The sequence below is a fragment of the Schistocerca gregaria genome, chromosome 4 (assembly GCF_023897955.1).
Source record: "Schistocerca gregaria isolate iqSchGreg1 chromosome 4, iqSchGreg1.2, whole genome shotgun sequence".
In the NCBI taxonomy this organism is placed as follows: domain Eukaryota; kingdom Metazoa; phylum Arthropoda; class Insecta; order Orthoptera; family Acrididae; genus Schistocerca; species Schistocerca gregaria.
In genome coordinates, this window is record NC_064923.1 from 413,738,360 (window position 1) to 413,758,252 (window position 19,893).

Consider the following 19,893-nt stretch of genomic DNA (forward strand, 5'->3'; position numbering starts at 1 on the left):
ACGCAAACACATTTATAGGATAGCCTGGAAATCACCCGACCAGAACACACAGAACCAAATAGATGACATTAATGAATACTAGAAGCAGATGTGTTATTGAAAAGTAAGTTCTCAAAGAGGTGCATAAACAGAATCAGACCACTATCTTGTGCTGCAAACTATTCGCGAAAGGGTAGAATGCAGAAACTGCAGGAGAAGAGATGTAGACCGGAAAATTAGCACAGATCTACTAAAAGAGGGCCACATTAAGGACAGATATGCAAATTAAATTCGAAACAAGTTTGTCGTCCTTGAAGAAGAGGAAAAAGATGTAAACAAGTTACGGTCCAAGCTCAAGATCGAAGTGAAACACGGAGCAGATGAAGTGCTGAAACCATAGAAGAGAGGGACATAGAGCAGAGAATGCTTTAACGATAAGTGTAGACATGTGGTAAACGAGAGATAAGAGGCAAATGGTATGACTGACAAACGAACAAGATGAAAGATTAAGGTGGGGTACATGGAGGCAGCTAGAGAAGCAAGGAAAGTCCTCCCAACGGAAAAGCGAGAGTATGTAAAGAGCAAGATAACACTGGCAGAAAAGGAACGAACAAGAAGCATTACAAGAGACTTTTGCACGACATTCAGGTTCTTCAAGAAATGATGCAACACGAGGACTGATGCGATCAAAAGCCAAGCAGGACAATTGATAATAGATAAAACAAATGCTAAGGAGGAATAGAAAAATTATTTCGAAACTTTCCTGGATGTGGACACCATCAACAGCGATGCGACAGCAACATCATAAGAAGAAAATTTGCACGGAGAAGACAAAGTAATACTACTAAGAGCTGAGAACGAACTGCCGAGCATGGAAGATGTAGGAGAAGCCAAAAAACGTTGGAGAGAGGAAAGGCTCCCGGAATTGGTGAAATACTTGCAGAAATGGTGACAGAAGGAAGAGATATCCTACAAGAGAGTGTATACCACCTAATCAGTTCAATTTGGAGGAAAGAAAGAATCTCAGCAGAATGGAAGCAGTCTCAACACTAATGAAAGTAAACCCAATGAGACGCAGCAACTATAGAGGTATTACCTTACTATGCACAACTTATAAGGTCCTGGCTTGTCGTTGCTGAAGCGGCTAATATCGTACGTTGAGGAGGCAGTTGGATTCCGACAAGTTGGGCTTAGAAAAGGAAAATCAAACGCCGACCATCTACGTATAGTAAGACAAATGCTATCAAAGATCTGTGAATTTCACAGAGATGTTTGCAATCTTTTTGTGGACTTCCAGAAAGTGTGTGATACTGTGAACAGGCGTGCAATACATCAAGAACTGGAAAGAGCGCAGGTTCCTAGAAAACTAAAAAAATAACAAGCTATAACATGCATGGTAAAAGTGAAATGGAAGATGTCAGAGAAATTCAAGGTAAAGACTGTGCTGTAACGGCGACCGGAACGGTCGTGGGGTGGAAGTGACGGAAAATGCGGCGCGAGCCGCGGAGCGGCCCGCGAACAACACAGCAGGAGAGGACGGACACGACTAACGAAGGACAGAACAAACAACAACAAGATCGAAACAATGGAGTAACAAGAAAACCTAACAACCACGTCCATACGTACACAGAACAAGAAAGTAAATAAGCTGTCTAAGGCGAGGCGATGTGTCCAGAGATGTACGCAAGGTTAGACTGGCTGTCTGAGAGAGAGAGGTAGGCGCTTAAGTACTCTATCGGGAACGCCGCTATTGGCCGCTGGAACCACGTGTTCCACTATGGCGCCCTCACACTAAATGCGGGCCAGGAGGCGCGCGCCGCCACAGCTTACGGCGCGATGGTGCAGAGACCTCTAGGGGTCTTCGACGTCCTTGAGGTCTGGCGGGGATTCAAATTCCGATGGGCGCGGTACCAGAGACTGAAGTGCGACAGAGAAACTGCTTCACCCCTCCCTCCCCCATCCTTGTGTTTTTTCTGTTCCTGGAATGAACACTGACAAAGGTAACAAACCTGAAGACAGGAATGCAGGTGGGCAAAAGAATCAACAATCTGGCTTACGCAGATGGTGTAGTTTTAATAGCACAGAATGAGCAAGGTCTGGTTCAGAAGGCAAGGGTGTTACCGGAAGAGGCATTGAAAGCAAGGCTGAAGATGAACATAGAGAAGATCAGACACCTCATTGTGGACAGAGACAATGATCACAGAGCTTTAGATGTACTCGTAGATGGTCATATCTTTGCAAGGATAGAAAGAGTTCAAATATCTTGGGGCTGTGCTCACTGAGAGGAATGAGACAGACCAAGAAATAATGGAAAGAATCCAGGCAAGAAACAGGTAAAGGTTTGCACTGGGAAAGCTGCTAAGGTCCCTGCTTCGACATCCACAGGACACTAAATTGTATACGAAGCAGAGACCTAGACTATGACACAAAAGATATAAAGAAAACCACCTTCATCTGAGAATGCTGTCTTAGTCAGACTTTTCGGAAAATAAAGGATGGAGATGATTGGAGAAAAATGAAAAACCGCGAATTGCAGGAGTTGTACAAGTCGCTGGACATAGTGACTGAGATTCGAGGGATGAGACTGAGGTGGTACGGACATGTAATGTGGCGAGAAGCCTACATCACCAGGCAACTTATGAAGAAGACCTCAGAGGCAACAGGCCGAGGGGAAGACCACGCATGAGATGGAATGAAGCGATCAGAAAGGATACCTGTAACATGAGACTGGCTGGAGAAGATTACATTCATCGAGGAAGATGGAGGAGGCTGACTGGCGAGGCGAAAAACCGACTAACGTTTGTGTGACCCAACTAGTAAGCAGTCATAAGTATCCCTGACCTGTTATAGTTTGGGTAAAGAAATATAGCAGTGTCTTTCGTCGATGTGGATCTGTCTGTCTACATTGCTTCTTCCAGACATAGATCAGCATAGACAAGCGAAACTTATGCACTGTTGTATCTGGTTCTTTTCTGCTTGTTACAATACGGTGCAAGTACACCACTAATCACATAACTTACTAGTTCCACATCATTTCGATAAAAATGGTTCAAAATATTTAAGGAAAACGTAAATAACTAACTAACCACTGGAGTCGCCGTGCTCGCCGATGATCCAGCCGTGGACGCTGCATGGAGAGACGCCCAGCCGCTCTGCGATGAAGACCCTGAAGCGGGCCGAGTCCAGGTTGGTGCCCGAGCCGAACACACGGTTCTTCGGCAGCCCGCTCAGCTTCCACGCCACGTACGTCAGGATGTCAACTGCCCACACCACACTCGTCTCAGCGTTTCTCCATACATAACATGACGTTACACCTTTTGTCTGTAATGATAATACTTACTCGTGTTCCAGATGTTTCTGACAAGACATTATAAATAGCTCTGGAGTGCAGAGGCACATTTGTAATTGGATGTACTTACGATTAAAAAATTTTCACGCCTAGGAATACTAAACTATCGGAACCATGATGAGCATACAATAACTAAAGAGATAAATTGATATAGGACAAAACAGTCTATATTTCACAATCTGAGACTTTTACTAATTCTCAACATAATCCCCACCAGTATTAATACACTCCTGGAAATGGAAAGAAGAACACATTGACACCGGTGTGTCAGACCCACCATACTTGCTCCGGACACTGCGAGAGGACTGTACAAGCAATGATCACACGCACGGCACAGCGGACACACCAGGAACCAGGGTGTTGGCCGTCGAATGGCGCTAGATGCGCAGCGTTTGTGCACCGCCGCCGTCAGTGTCAGCCAGTTTGCCGTGGCATACGGAGCTCCATCGCAGTCTTTAACACTGGAAGCATGCCGCGACAGCGTGGACGTGAACCGTATGTGCAGTTGACGGACTTTGAGCGAGGGCGTATAGTGGGCATGCAGGAGGCCGGGTGGACGTACCGCCGAATTGCTCAACACGTGGGGCGTGAGGTCTCCACAGTACATCGATGTTGTCGCCAGTGGTCGGCGGAAGGTGCACGTGCCCATCGACCTGGGACCGGACCGCAGCGACGCACGGATGCACGCCAAGACCGTAGGATCCTACGCAGTGCCGTAGGGGACCGCACCGCCACTTCATAGCAAATTAGGGACACTGTTGCTCCTGGGGTATCGGCGAGGACCATTCGCAACCGTCTCCATGAAGCTGGGCTACGGTCCCGCACACCGTTAGGCCGTCTTCCGCTCACGCCCCAACATCGAGCAGCCCGCCTCCAGTGGTGTCGCGACAGGCGTGAATGGAGGGACGAATGGAGACATGTCGTTTTCAGCGATGAGAGTCGCTTCTGCCTTGGTGCCAATGATGGTCGTATGCGTGTTTGGCGCCGTGCAGGTGAGCGCCACAATCAGGACTGCATACGACCGAGGCACACAGGGCCAACACCCGGCATCATGGTGTGGGGAGCGATCTCCTACACTGGCCGTACACCTCTGGTGATCGTCGAGGGGACACTGAATAGTGCACGGTACATCCAAACCGTCATCGAACCCATCGTTCTACCATTCCTAGACCGGCAAGGGAACTTGCTGTTCCAACAGGACAATGCACGTCCGCATGTATCCCGTGCCACCCAACGTGCTATAGAAGGTGTAAGTCAACTACCCTGGCCAGCAAGATCTCCGGATCTGTCCCCCGTTGAGCATGTTTGGGACTGGATGAAGCGTCGTCTCACGCGGTCTGCACGTCCAGCACGAACGCTGGTGCAACTGAGGCGCCAGATGGAAATGGCATGGCAAGCCGTTCCACAGGACTACATCCAGCATTTGTACGATCGTCTCCATTGGGAGAATAGCAGCCTGCATTGCTGCGAAATGTGGATATACACTGTACTAGTGCCGACATTGTGCATGCTCTGTTGCCTGTGTCTATGTGCCTGTGGTTCTGTCAGTGTGATCATGTGATGTATCTGACCCCAGGAATGTGTCAATAAAGTTTCCCCTTCCTGGGACAATGAATTCACGGTGTTCTTATTTCAATTTCCAGGAGTGTACATTTGTCCGAAAGATGAACTACTTTGTTTCATACCTGATGCAATGAAGTCTTTGTCTTGCTTTTTGAGCCACTTCCCCACAAATTATTTGACCTCTTCGTTTTTGCTGAACTGTTTTCCACATAATGCCTCCATGTGTGGACCAAGCAACTGAAAATCCGAGGGAGTCAGACCTGAGCTGTAGGGAGGATGAGGTAGTATCTCCCAGCCCATTTTTTTCAGTGGTTTTTTGGGTTAGACAAGTGGTGTCAGGGCGAATATTGTCCGTTTATTATACCTGATGCGAAGCACACTTTGTCCCGTTTTTATTCACTTTCCCACAAATGACCTGATCTCCGTCGTTACTGAATTTTTTTACATTCACTACGTGATGAAAAGTATCCGGACAACCTCAAAGACATGTTTTTCACACTAGGTACATTGTGCTGCCATCTACTGCCAAGTACTCCATCTCAGCGACCTCAGTAGTTATTAGACATCGTGAGAGAGTGGAAAGGGGCGCTCCGCAGAACTCACGGACTTCGAAAGTGGTCTGGTGATTGGTTGTCACTTGCGTCATACGTCGGTACGCGAGATTTCCACGCTCTTTAACATCCCTAGGTCCACTGTTTCCGATGGGATAGTGAAGTGGAAACGTGAAGAGACACGTACAGCACAAAAGCATGCAGGCCGACCTTGTCTGTTGACTGACAGTTGAAGAGGGTCGTAATGGGTAATATGCATACATCTATCCAGTCCACCACGCAGGAGGTCCAAACTGCATTAGGATGCACTGCCAGTACTATAACAGTGAGTCGGGAGGTAAGAAAACTTTGATTTCATGGTCAAGCGGCTGCTCGTAAGCCACACATCACGCCGGAAAATGCCAAACGACGCCTCGCTTGGTCTAAGGAGCGTAAACATTGGACCATTGAACGATGGAAAAACGTTGTGTGGAGTGATGAATCACGGTACAGAATTTAGCCATACGATGGCAGGGTGTGGGTATGGCGAATGCTCGGTGAACGTCTTCTGCCAGCGTGTGTAGTCCCAACAGTAAAATTCGGAAGTGTTAGTGTTATTGTGTGGTCGTGTTTTTCATGGAGGGGACTTGCACCGATTGTAGTTTTGCGTGGCACTACCACAACAAAGGCCTACATTGATGTTTTAGGCACCTTCTGGCTTCCCACTGTTGAAGAGCAATTCGAGGATGGCGATTGTATCTTTCAATACGATCGTGCACCTGAACATAATACACGGTCTGTGGCGGAGTGGTTACACGACAATAACATCCCTGTAATGGACTGACCTGAACAGAGTCCTGGCCTGAATCCTATAGAACACCTTTGGGATGTTTTGGGGCGCCGACTTCGTGCAAGGCCTCACCGACCGACATCGATACCTCTCCTCTGTGCAGCACTCCGTGAAGAATGGGCTGCCATTCCCCAAGAAACCTTTCCAGCACCTGATTGAATGTATGCCTGGGAGAGTGGAAGCTGTCATCAAGGCTAAGGGTGGGCCAACACCATAATGAATTCCAGCATTACCGATGGAGGGCGTCACGAACTTGTAAATCATGTCCAGCCAGGTGTCCGGATACTTTTGATCACGTAGTGTATAATGCCTCCTTGAATGGAACAAACAAATGAAAATCTGTGGGAGCCAAATCTGAATTATAGGGAGGATGAGCCAGTACCTCCCAACCCATTTTTTCGGTGGTTTCTTGGGTCAGCTACGTGTTATGAAGGCGAGGATTGGCGTGTAGCAATATCACGTCTTTTCTTTGAGATCCGCCGAGTTTTACACCCATTTGTGGCTTCACATTGAGAGTAAGCATGCCTGAGTAGTGGGCACTGTATATTGTATGATGATCTTTCAAATAATCATAAAACAACGACATCATGGGCATCCCAAAATAGAATCAGCATGACTTTTCCCACTGATGCCTGCATTCTGAATTTCTTTCAGACAGGTGAGCTGGTGTGCTTCCATTCCATGCTTTATTTTTTGGGCTCTGATTAAAAATGGAACCAATTCTCTTCATACGTTAAAATCTTTTCTTTCATAGTGTTCTTTCAACTCTGAGCACACTTTGTTTCCTAGAATTATTGCCTTAACGCTTTTGAAACCTACCTTGTATCTGTTTTTCTGTACTTGAGCTTGAGCTTAGCGTTGTGAACTGTGCCAACACTTATGCAACAGTTTTTGCATATGTTCAACTGTAACAAGTTGGTCTCCACGGATAATGTCGTTAATGCGGGTTGCAAGCGAAGAAGTTGACACATCCACTGGCCGAGCAGGACACTGCTCGTCAGTCACTGAGGTTCGAGCGTTTTTGAACTTTTCTACTCACTCATAAAAATTTCCGCGTTTGATGTAACTTTAACCATACAGTAAAACTACTCGAGAAAAGTTTTTAGCCGATTTTTCACCTTCAGAAAGCATAAAAAGGATCACTGAACGTTGTTCAACTAATGTGGAAACTTCAGACGGACACGTTATCGCTAAATGCAATATTGAGATCATAAGCAAAACAGTTTTTGTCATCGGTAAACAGGTAGAACTGTAACGCATTCTCTGTTAATGCCCATTGACAGAATTGCACTCGATGATTAAAGTCATCACCATGTAATTGCTGATGTAGCGACACATGAAACGGGTGAAAGCGGTGACGATGCAGTATGCGCATGACACTACTTTGACTCAGTCCACCGGCTCTCGCAATGTCCCGCGTGTGGGTTCATGGCAACAGCAGCTAACACACCAACTGCACCCGCTTCTCCTGTGACGGGTCTGTTAAGGACCCGTTTGCGTGCTATGACCATACCTGTTGCTTACAGTTGGCGATAGATGTTATGCAATGTGCGGCACGTTGGATGCTCTCTGTCCAGGTACCGTTCTGCATACACCCTGCAGGCTTCAGCTGCATTTCGTTGACACTCGCCATAGATGAGTATCATCTCCGCCTTTTCAGAGTTCGAATACACCATGGTCACAGTTCCTACAACACTACACTATCACAGACGTCTGGTAACACGGTGTACTACAGTTGGTCTGCGTGCGGAGACGAATGCAGAATAACAATAGCAGCAAGCGCTACATGCGGACACTGCAACAGCTAGACCAAACCACAACAGTGCACTACAGCCACACTCGTAAACACGGTCGTCATCGTAAACATGTCCCTGCAGATGCTGCTCGCCGACCGTGGCCCATGTTTGTTACAACAAGCAACTGAACGTCGGAAGGTTCAAGCGTCAACTTTAGGTTACAATATCTCCGCATGTAATTAACATTTTACAATGCAACAAACGGCACTGATTACGTATTTGTTTATATGTTCAGATGTGCTAACAAAACTAAGGGGGGTTCCATTTAAAAAAAACTAGGTTTATGTTAAAAAACATACTTCCGTGCATTTTTTTTATGGTTTGTATTAACCAATTACACTAGCACCTCTCCTCACGTTCGGTCTGTGGAATCGATTCGTCAGTTTTTGATGTGGTTTACGAAATATATCCAGCGGTAATGCTAGGTGACTGACCCTGTATATGATCACTATTTTTGTACTGTGGGGCTGTTAAAGTGCAGCGGCGTACCTGGATTGGAGACGATGAGCAGGATACAATCGGGGCTGTGCTTGACGAGGTTGGGGATGATGCTCTTGAAGATGTTGGCGTTGCGCTGCACCAGGTCGAGTCGGGACTCCCCCTCCTGCTGTCGCGCGCCAGCCGTCACGACGCACACCTTGGAGCCGGCCGTCACGTCGTACTCTGCAACGACCACGTCTCACACCTTCATTTCTGCAATTTATTACTTCTCAAGTTAAGCATTATCTCCAACGATGCTATTAGAGCGGACATTCCGAAGACGTTGTTTGCAGCGGCTCAGGTTACAAAGAGGGGGTCGGTTTGTAACACTTAAGTCTATTATCGGTGCTGTAGCTTATGTATTCATTTTCTTGGTATCCCTATGGATATACACTACTGGCCATTAAAATTGCTACACCAAGGAGATATGCAGATGGTAGACGGGTATTCATTGGACAAATAGATTATACTAGAACTGACATGTGATTACATTTTCACTCAATTTGGGTGCATTAGATCCTGAGAAATCAGTACCCAGAAAAACCACCTCTAGCCGTAATAACTGCCTTGATACGCGTGGGCAATAAGTCAAACAGAGCTTGGATGGCGTGTACAGGTACAGCTGCCCATGCAGCTTCAACACGATGCCACAGTTCATCAAGAGTAGTGACTGGCATACTGTGACGAGCCAGTTGCTCGGCCGCCATTGACGAGACGTTTTCAGTTGGTAAGACATCTGGAGAATGTGCTCGCCAGGGCAGCAGTCGAACATTTTCTGTTTCCAGAAAGGCCCGTACAGGACCTACAACATGCGGTCGTGCATTATGTTGCTGAAATTTAGGGTTTCGCAGGGATCGAATGAAGGGTAGAGCCACGAGTCGTAACACATCTGAAACGTAACGTCCAGTGTTCAAAGTGCCGTTAATGCGAACAAGAGGTGACCGAGACGTGTAACCAACGGCACCCCATACCATAACGCCGGGTGATACGCCAGTATGGCGATGACGAATACACGCTTCCAATGTGCGTTCACCGCGATGTCGCCAAACACGGATGCGACCATCATGATGCTGTAAACAGAATCTGGATTCATCCTAAAACATGACGTTTTGCCATTCGTGCACCCAGGTTCGTTGTTGAGTACACCATCGCAGGCGCTCTTGTCTGTGATGCAGCGTCGAGGGTAACCGCCGCCATGGTCTCCGAGCTGATAGTCCACGCTGCTGCAAACGTCGTCGAACTGATGGTTGTTGTCTTGCAAACGTCCCCATCTGTTGACTCAGGGATCGAGGCGTGGCTGCACGATCCGTTACAGCCATGCGGATAAGATGCCTGTCATCTCGACTGGTAGTGATACGAGGCCGTTGGGATCCAGCACGGCGTTCCGAATTACCCTCCTGAACCCACCGATTCCATATTCTGCTAACAGTCATTAGATCTCGACCACCGCGAGCAGCAATGTCGCGATACGATAAACTGCAATCGCGATAGCCTACAATTCTACGTTTATCAAAGTCAGAAAAGTGATGGTACGAATTTCTCCTCCTTACACGAGGCATCACAACAACGTTTCACCAGGCAACGCCGGTCAACTGCTGTATATATATGAGAAATCGGTTGGAAACTTTCCTCATGTCAGCACGTTGTAGGTGTCGCCACCGGCGCCAACCTTGCGTGAATGCTCTGAAAAGCTAATCATCCGCATATCACAGCATCTTCTTCCTGTCGGTTAATTTCGCGTCTGTAGCACGTCATCTTCGTGGTGTAGCAATTTTAATGGCTAGTAGTGTATTATCCCTTTCTGTAACTTTATGTTCAGGAACAATTTTGCAGATATCGTTTCTAAACCTATGTCACTTTATATTATGTACGAGGTAAGTTCAGAACGTAAGTGTACTGTGGTCATAACAGGCTGCGGGTTTTTGTTTTTTGAGGGTTGGCAACACTGAGTGGTAGAGGGTAAATCCCTGACCAGAGCAAGCATCTCAGAAACACGGAAGTACGTAAACGCACGTTGAAGCGTCCTAGCGTGAAAGATTAAGAAATCCTGCCAAGTACGAGCCACTTGATGTGATCCGCTTCCTTCTCGTCGAGGGAATATAACCGACTGAAACTTTTTTGCAAATCAAAACAGTTTCCAGCGAAGGAGTTATGAGCAGAACGAGTGCGTTCATATGGTTTAGGTATTAGTGAAGGACGAACAAACGTTCATGACGAACATGGGAGTGGAAGACATTTTGGCTCATGAGTGGTGATTGACAGTGGATGAAATCACTGCGATGTTTGCAGAACTCACCAGAACTCTCTTACACGAGACACAGACAGAAACGATATCTACCAAAATCAGCAGAATTCTCCTCGAACGTAACATCAAGAGCATGCTCCACCCACCCACCAAGAACTAGGGAGTTTGAAGAATTACCTGGCTCTACAGAAATCGGGCGTTTACCACATAGCACGTGAACTTGGCATAGCATACATCGGCCAGACGACTTGGACCGTTGACATCAGGTGCAGAGAACACCAAAGGCAGATCAAACTGAGACAGGCAACCAAGTCAGCGACTGCCGAGCATTGTTTAGGACTCAGTCATTCTATGAACTATAATGATGCCAAGATTTTAACTCAAACTTCGAGTTACTGGAACAGCGTCATCAAAGAATCTATTGATATTATGGTCACGCAGAATCTCATTAGCCGTGACACCTGTTTCCAGCTGAGCCCAACGTGAAACCCATCACTCGAGCTTCTGAAAACGCAACAGAGGCAACTTCGAGACCCCTGGGAACACTAGTATGAAGATGAAGTTAGAGAAAACAGCCCAGTACGTGTAACAAAGGACGCACGTGAAATAGTACCTCAGACAACAGATCCGGTACCTGAGGATGTTCTACGGAGCCTCAAGCAGAAGTATGAACACCAGCAGCCTGAAAATAACACTGTAGCACGGACCTCGGACGGAATGCCTGACACGGCACGCCACTGTAGCAGAACGTCCCAGGTCACAGGTGGGCTTAAATGACGGCAAAAAGATAAAATGTCTCAAATGGGTTGAACGGCATTCATAACTTCATAAAAGCAAGACTGTCAACGGCTATGAATCACAAAGTACGCGTACAGTGTTCGGAACAGCCGCGGCTAGAGGCAAACAATACAGTCCCTGCTATTGGTCGGCGCATACCACGGACAAAGCGTCTGGCGCAGCGCGGATCGCAGACGGAACGCCTAGCACAATATAGGCATAAACAGCGAACTCGTTCCCCACTGGAATCGAAGTATTCGAGTACGCGATGCATAAGCGAGTGGATCGGTGCGACGCACGGCCGACGTAGCTGCCTATGTCCCGGCGATCCTCGGGCCGCCAGCTGCCCCATCGGCCAACCTGTGTACGACGACCATTGCCATGCAGGAAGGAAATTCGGCGACGTCGACAAAGGCAGCAGACACGGAAACTTCTGGAATGGCGCGAACAGACAACAACGGAGGGCTTGAGCCCCGGCCCCGGCAATCAGCCCGCATCCTCCACGTCAACGATCGAGGTCTGGAAACCGCCACAGCTCCACGGGCAGGAAAGTCACACTGACTACACAAATCCACCTATCAACATTTCACCGACCGAGTACCACCAAGAGCAGCGAAGAGCAGACGAGACCAACTGGCACGTGATATGGCCGCTATAAAAACTATCTAGTGAGCAAGATGTTTGAGACAGGCAAAATACCCTCAGATTTCAAGAAGAATGTAATAATTCCAATCCCAAAGAATGCAGGTGCGGACAGATGTGAAAATTATCGAACTATCAGTTTAATAAGCCGTGGCTGCAAGATACTAACACGAATTCTTTACAGGCGAATGGAAAAACTGGTTGAAGCCGACCTCGGGGAACATCAGTTTGGATTCCGTAGAAATGTTGGAACACGTGAGGCAATACTGACCCTACGACTTTTCTTAGAAAATAGATTAAGGAAAGCCAAACCTACGTTTCTAGCATTTGTAGACTAAGAGAAAGCTTTTGATAATGTTGACTGGAATACTCTCTTTCTAATTCTGAAGTTGGCAGGGGTAAAATACAGGGAGCAAAAGGCTATTTACAATTTGTACAGAAACCATACGGCAGTTATAAGAGTCGAGGGGCACGAAAGGAAAGCACTGGTTGGGAAGGGAGTGAGACAGGGTTGTAGCTATCCCCATTGTTATTCAATCTGTATATTGAGCAAGCAGTAAGGGAAACAAAAGAAACATTCGTAGCTGGAATTAAAATCCATGGAGAAGAAATAAAAACTTTGAGGTTCGCCGATGACATTGTAATTCTATTAGAGACAGCAAAGGACCTGGAAGAGCAGCTGAAGGGAATGAATGCTGTCTTGAAAGGAGGATATAAGATGAACATCAACAAAAGCAAAACGAGATAATGGAATGTAGTCGAATTAAGTTGGGTGATGCTGTGGGAATTAGATTAGGAATTAAAGTAGTAAATGTGTTATGCTATTTGTGGAGCAAAATAACTGATGATGGTTGAAGTAGAGAGGATATAAAATATAGACTGGCAATGGCAAGGAAAGCGTTTCTGAAGAAGAGAAATTTATTAACGTCGAGTATAGATTTAAGTGTCAGGAAGTCGTTTCTGAAAGTATTTGTATGGAGTATAGGCATGTATGGAAGTGAAACATGGACGATAAATAGTTTGGACAAGAAGAGAATAGAAGCTTTCGAAATGTGGTGCTACAGAAGAATGCTGAAGATTAGATGGGTAGATCACATAACTAATGAGGAAGTATTGAATACGATTGGGGAGAAGAGAAGTTTGTGGCACAACTTGACTAGAAGAAGTGATCCGTTGGTAGGACATGTTCTGAGGCATCAAGGGATCACAAATTTAGCATTGGAGGGCAGCGTGGAGGGTAAAAATCGTAGAATGAGACCAAGAGATCAATACACTAAGCAGATGCACAAGGATGTAGGTTGCAGTAGGTACTGGGAGATGAAGAAGCTATCGCAGGATAGAGTAGCATGGAGAGCTGCACCAAACCAGTCTCTGGACTAAAGACCACAACAACAACAACAACAAAAACGCGGAGAAATCACGCCGAGGCGCCATGACGATGACTCTTCTAGTTCTGTCCACGCACCAATACCAGCCAACAAATCTGATTCGGAACTTCCACATCCTTCGGGCAACGACGAAGGTTTTCAAGTTTGTCCGAAAGAAACGAACCGGACGTGACGAAGAACTCGTAAGACATCGCTGATGCTACTAAGCAACAAATTCCATCACCAACGTACAACCAATTCGCGCCCTTGCAAGTGGAGGGTGAATAAATGGATGTGGCGCCACAGCCACAAAAGGAAGACGCACAACAACCCCCCATCTCTGGCGCAAGACGGCAACCTAAACTTCCACCGTTGAAAATTCCTCCAATGACCATACAGTCCAAGGACAAATATCTTTCCTTTACACCAAACGGAAGAGACATGTGGCTGGATCAATCTAGGCATCCATCAAGGGGAATCGATCAAGTACCACCTCGAAACGATAGCGGACCAACAACACTGCAGTTCTTCCAGAACGCAAAAATTCCTTTCTATACTCAACAGACTCCAAGTGAGAAGATGCTCAAGGTTGTCATTAAATATCACCCAGCCGAAATTACAGAGAAGAAAGTTGCGACTGAGTTACATGCCACTGGTTTTACGCAAGCTGTGGTGCACTATTACAAGGCGAGGGACACCAAGACGGAAACATTAATAGTCCAACCAGTCTACTGTGTGTCGCTCCCTGCTGGCTTTGCGAGTGACTCGATTTACGACAAATGTGGAGGTGGAAACTTACAGACTTAAGGATCGTCCTCCATAGTGTGAACGCTGTCACCCCTATTTCAATACTGCAAGTTATTGTTCATTTCCCGCCAGGTGCGTAAAACGTGGAGGCTCCCACCAGGCACAAAACTCCACGAAATCTCCAACTCAAAAACAAACTTGTGCAAATGGCGGCGAAGAACACCCACCCACTTGGCGAGGTTGGAGCACGTTTCAACAAGCTCTGCGCACCTACATGGCCCAAGCTCAAGTCACACGTTTACGAGAATACCAAGCGGCGAAAAGAACACCACCACCAACTCTACCAGTTCAAAGGACTTGCCAGGACTTCCGAACCGACAGACTTCATCGACTTCCTCGACGAGACAGTCGGCATGGCAATGAGAACGACGACCGTCAACGGGAGCTCCACAAGAAGAGTCGTCCTTCGACTTCACAGAACTTCTGAAGACTTTCTCAAGCATATCTGACTTCCTCTGTAAGTTACAACAACGGAACATCTTTGTTATAGTTACGACTACGTTGAAGAATTTTAACGAAGCACTAACCATTATCTCCAAACTGATGGCCCTCTTCGAAGGTGCCATGGCAATGTTTGCACCTAGCTATGGCCTGTGGACGCACCATGCTAAGAGACGTTTCACTCTGTATATTTAATGCCACTGGAATTTTAAATAAGAAGATTGAGTTGGAAGAATTTATTCCTTGTTATCGTATGGACATTCTATTTTTTATTAAAAGACGCCTCCGTCTCACAAACGCTTATAAGTTGCACAAAATGGCCTGGTGTAGGATACACCATGCCAATGGCCGCGGGGAGATACCGTCATTTTTATCAAGAATTCCATCAAGCATGCACCAACGGCTCGCCCAGCTCTGGAAACTCTTGAAGCCACGATCATCACCATTTCTCCTACCTAAGACCACATTACGCTTATCTCTGCGTGCCTCAGTCCAAAAAGGTAAGTCATTCAAGAGAATTTCCTGGCGATATTTGATCAATGTGAGAAAATCTTGATGTGTGATGACTTCAGTGCAAAGCACTTTGCATTACACTCTCGGCACGCAACAGTCGAGGGGTGAGAGACTCTGTGCTTTGGAAGAAAGTCTTGATGCTGTCACGTTCGCGCCTGAGGACCCAACGCACATTCCACCGAACCCCCAATAATAGATCGGATATTGTGGACGTTGCCATGCTTATGAATCTGAGGCTGGATTTGCAATTGCACACGATTAACGGCTTGGCCTCAAACCAACAACCCGTCTTGGGCTTAATCACAGAGGCTTTGCACTCGATACAACGACCGTCACAAACATCGACGAAATGGTACCAGCATGAGAGGTGGCTGCAAGACACACCCACTGTAGACATTCTATCTGCAGTCTGTGTTGATGAAGCCATTGGGAAATTAACTGGATAGATTCAAGAGCATACAAACAAGCCTCACTCACCACCATCTACCTTTTGCCTTATCGAAAGTACCTCTCTCCACTCATCCAAGATATAAAAGCTCTCAAGAATAGGGCCAGGTATCGCTGGCAACGCTATTACAACCCTGAAGATCGGAGGAAGATGAAATGTCTCTCATGGGGACTTTATCGACGTGCCTTAGAACATCGAACTGAGGTGTGGGAAGACAAAATTTGAACCTTCCTGTTCCAATTCCGGAACGAGTGGAGCCTTCTCCGCACCCTACGGAATCCACGACCACTCAGTCGAGCACTCCAGGGACCCGCAAGACCGACATCCGGCCTACTCGCCAAAGCAGAACTTTTCGCGTCGACTTACGAAGTTCAGAGCGATGTAGACACCCCAGAGGGTGATGGTGACGCATGTGAGACCAGGTAGAGAGCACAATTAATCATCCTACGAAACCTCCTTCTTTGCCATCCATTCAAAAATATCCATGTACACGAGTTGCTTCCTGTTGACCTGTCAGCAAGAGACACCTTTGCTTTAGAATTTCTTACTCGCATGGAAGTGGGCAATGACTGGCCGTTGAAGATTTTGTGAACAGACGATGCCATTTTCCGTCTGACAGGATATGTCAATACACAGAAATGTCGAATATGGGAAACGGAAAATCCACATGCAAATCAACCAGTACCACTTCATTCTGAAAAGGACACTGTGTGGTGCGGGTTTACGGCATCATTTACCACAGGGCCACATTTTTTTGGAAAAAACAGGTGCTTCCTGTCCTGTTACCTGCACCGTGACTGGTAAGCGCTATGAGCGTCTTTTGCTCAACCACGTCATTCCATCTCTCCAACAGCATGGATATGTGGATGTGATCATTTTTATGCAAGATGGGCACCTACCCACATTGAACATCAAGTTAAGCAGCTGCTGAAGCGCCATTTAGGAAATGCTGGAATTATCAGCTGCCATTTCCCTACTGCCTGGCCGTCCCGATCACCTGATCTTTATCCGTTTGACTTCTGAATGTGGGGCTATCTGAAAGATAGTGTGTTCAGTGTTCCAATCGTTAACTTAGCTGCATTGAAGACACGCATTGCGCAACACATTCTGAACATTACCTCGGAAACGCTTCGTTCAGTTGTGGAGCATGCTGTTTCTCGATTTCAATTTGTTGCAGAAAACGGTGGACAGCATATTGAACATGTTTTACGCCAGTCACACGGAAATTTTTAATCCGAATTGATTTTCACTAATGCTTTTGTGCGGTTTCTGGCCTCAGGACAGTTAAAAGCCGATGTGATTGAAGCTTTATGCGGTATTCCCCCCCCCCCCCCCCCCCCTCCAATGAACCATGGACCTTGCGGTGGGTGGGGAGGCTTGCATGCCTCAGCGGTACAGGTAGGCGTACCGTAGGTGCAACCACAACGGAGGGGTATCTGTTGAGAGGCCAGACAAACGTGTGGTTCCTGAAGAGGGGCAGCAGCCTTTTCAGTAGTTGCAGGGGCAACAGTCTGGATGATTGACTGATCTGGCCTTGTCACAATAACCAAAACGTCCTTGCTGTGCTGGTACTGCGAACGGCTGAAAGCAAGGGGAAACTACGGCCGTAATTCATCCAGAGGGCATGCAACTTTACTGTATGTTTAAATGATGATGGCGTCCTCTTGGGTAAAATATTCCGGAGGTAAAATAGTCCCCCATTCGAGTCTCCGGGCGGGGACTACTCAGGAGGATGTCGTTATCAGGAGAAAGAAAACTGGCGTTCTACGGATCGGAGCGTGGAATGTCAGATCCCTTAATCGGGAAGGCAGCTTAGAAAATTTAAAAAGGGAAATTGATAGGGTAAAGTTAGATATAATGGGAATTAGTGAAGTTCGGTGGCAGGAGGAACAAGACTTCTGGTCAGGTGACTACAGGGTTATAAACACAAAATCAAATAGGGGTAATGCAGGAGTAGGTTTAATAATGAATAAAAAAATAGGAGTGCGGGTAAGCTACTACAAACAGCATAGTGAACGCATTATTGTGGCCAAGATAGATACGAAGCCCACACCTACTACATTAGTACAATTTTATATGCCAACTAGCTCTTCAGATGACGAAGAAATTGAAGAAATGTATGATGAAATAAAAGAAATTATTCAGATAGTGAAGGGTAACGAAAATTTAATAGTCATGGGTGACTGGAATTCGGTAGTAGGAAAAGGGAGAGAAGGAAACGTAGTAGGTGAATACGGATTAGGGGTACGAAATGAAACAGGAAGCCGCCTGGTAGAATTTTCCACAGAGCACATCTTAATCATAGGTAACACTTGGTTCAAGAATCATAAAAGAAGGCTATATATATGGAAGACGCCTGGATATACTGAGGTTTCAGATAGATTATATAATGGTAAGACAGAGATTTAGGAACCAGGTTTTAAATTGTAAGACATTTCCAGGGGCAGATGTGGACTCTGACCACAATCTATTGGTTATGACCTGTAGATTAAAACTGAAGAAACTGCAAAAAGATGGAAATTTAAGAAGATGGTACCTGGATACACTAAAAGAACCAGAGGTTGTACAGAGTTTCAGGGACAGCATAAGGGAGCAATTGACAGGAATGGGGGAAATAAATACAGTAGAAGAAGAATGGGTAGCTCTGAGGGATGAAGTAGTGAAGGCAGCAGAGGATAAAGTAGGTAAAAAGACGAGGGTTGCTAGAAATCCTTGGGTAACAGAAGAAAAATTGAATTTAATTGATGAAAGGAGAAAATATAAAAATTCAGTAAATGAAACAGGCAAAAAGGAATACAAACATCTCAAAAATGAGATCGACATAAAGTGCAAAATGGCTAAGCAGGGATGGCTAGAGGACAAATGTTAGGATGTAGAAGCTTATCTGACTAGGGGTAAGATAGATACTGCCTACAGGAAAATTAAAGAGACCTTTGGAGAGAAGAGAACCACGTGTATGAATATCAAGAGCTCAGATGGCAATCCAGTTCTAAGCAAAGAAGGGAAGGCAGAAAGGTGGAAGGAGTATATAGAAGGTTTATACAAGGGCGATGTACTTGAGGACAATATTATGGAAATGGAAGAGGATGTAGATGAAGACGAAATGGGAGGTAAGATACTGCGTGAAGAGTTTGACAGAGCACTGAAAGACCTGAGTCGAAACAAGGCCCCCGGAGTAGACAACATTCCATTAGAACTACTGACGGCCTTGGGAGAACCAGTCATGACAAAACTCAACCACCTGGTGAGCAAGATGTATGAGACAGGTGAAATACCCTCAGACTTCAAGAAGAATATAATAATTCCAATCCCAAAGAAAGCAAGTGCTGACAGATGTGAAAATTACCGAACAATCAGTTTAATAAGTCACAGCTGCAAAATACTAACGCGAATTCTTTACAGACGAATGGAAAAACTGGTAGATGCAGACCTCGGGGAGGATCAGTTTGGATTCCGTCGAAATGTTGGAACACGTGAGGCAATACTGACCTTACGACTTATCTTAGAAGAAAGATTAAGAAAAGGCAAACCTACGTTTCTAGCATTTGTAGACTTAGAGAAAGCTTTTGACAATGTTGACTGGAATACTCTCTTTCAAATTCTGAAGGTGGCAGGGGTAAAATACAGGGAGCGAAAGGTTATTTACAATTTGTACAGAAACCAGATGGCAGTCATAAGAGTCGAGGGGCATGAAAGGGAAGCAGTGGTTGGGATAGGAGTGAGACAGGGTTGTAGCCTCTCCCCGATGTTATTCAATCTGTATATTGAGCAAGGAGTGAAGGAAACAAAAGAAAAATTCGGAGTAGGTATTAAAATCTATGGAGAAGAAATAAAAACTTTGAGGTTCGCCGATGACATCGTAATTCTGTCAGAGACAGCAAAGGACTTGGAAGAGCAGTTGAACGGAATGGATAGTGTCTTGAAAGGAGGATATAAGACGAACATCAACAAAGGCAAAACGAGGATAATGGAATGTAGTCGAATTAAGTCGGGTGATGCTGAGGGAATTAGATTAGGAAATGAAACACTTAAAGTAGTAAGGGAGTTTTGCTATTTGGGGAGCAAAATAACTGATGATGGTCGAAGTAGAGAGGATATAAAATGTA

The 19,893-nt window shown here is 46.0% G+C and overlaps 1 protein-coding gene across 2 annotated transcripts in view; it reads right to left on the bottom strand.

Moving 5' to 3' along the window:
- The window catches only part of LOC126267077 (L-lactate dehydrogenase-like), a 489,630-nt gene that overhangs the window by 61,502 nt on the left and 408,235 nt on the right, over window positions 1-19,893 (bottom strand). For both annotated transcript variants that reach the window (XM_049971938.1, XM_049971939.1), the window contains 2 exons: window positions 8,557-8,730; window positions 3,066-3,239 (listed from right to left, as the gene is read on the bottom strand). In XM_049971938.1, coding sequence (XP_049827895.1) covers window positions 3,066-3,239; window positions 8,557-8,730 — 348 coding nt within the window. The remainder of the gene's footprint in view (window positions 1-3,065; window positions 3,240-8,556; window positions 8,731-19,893) is intronic.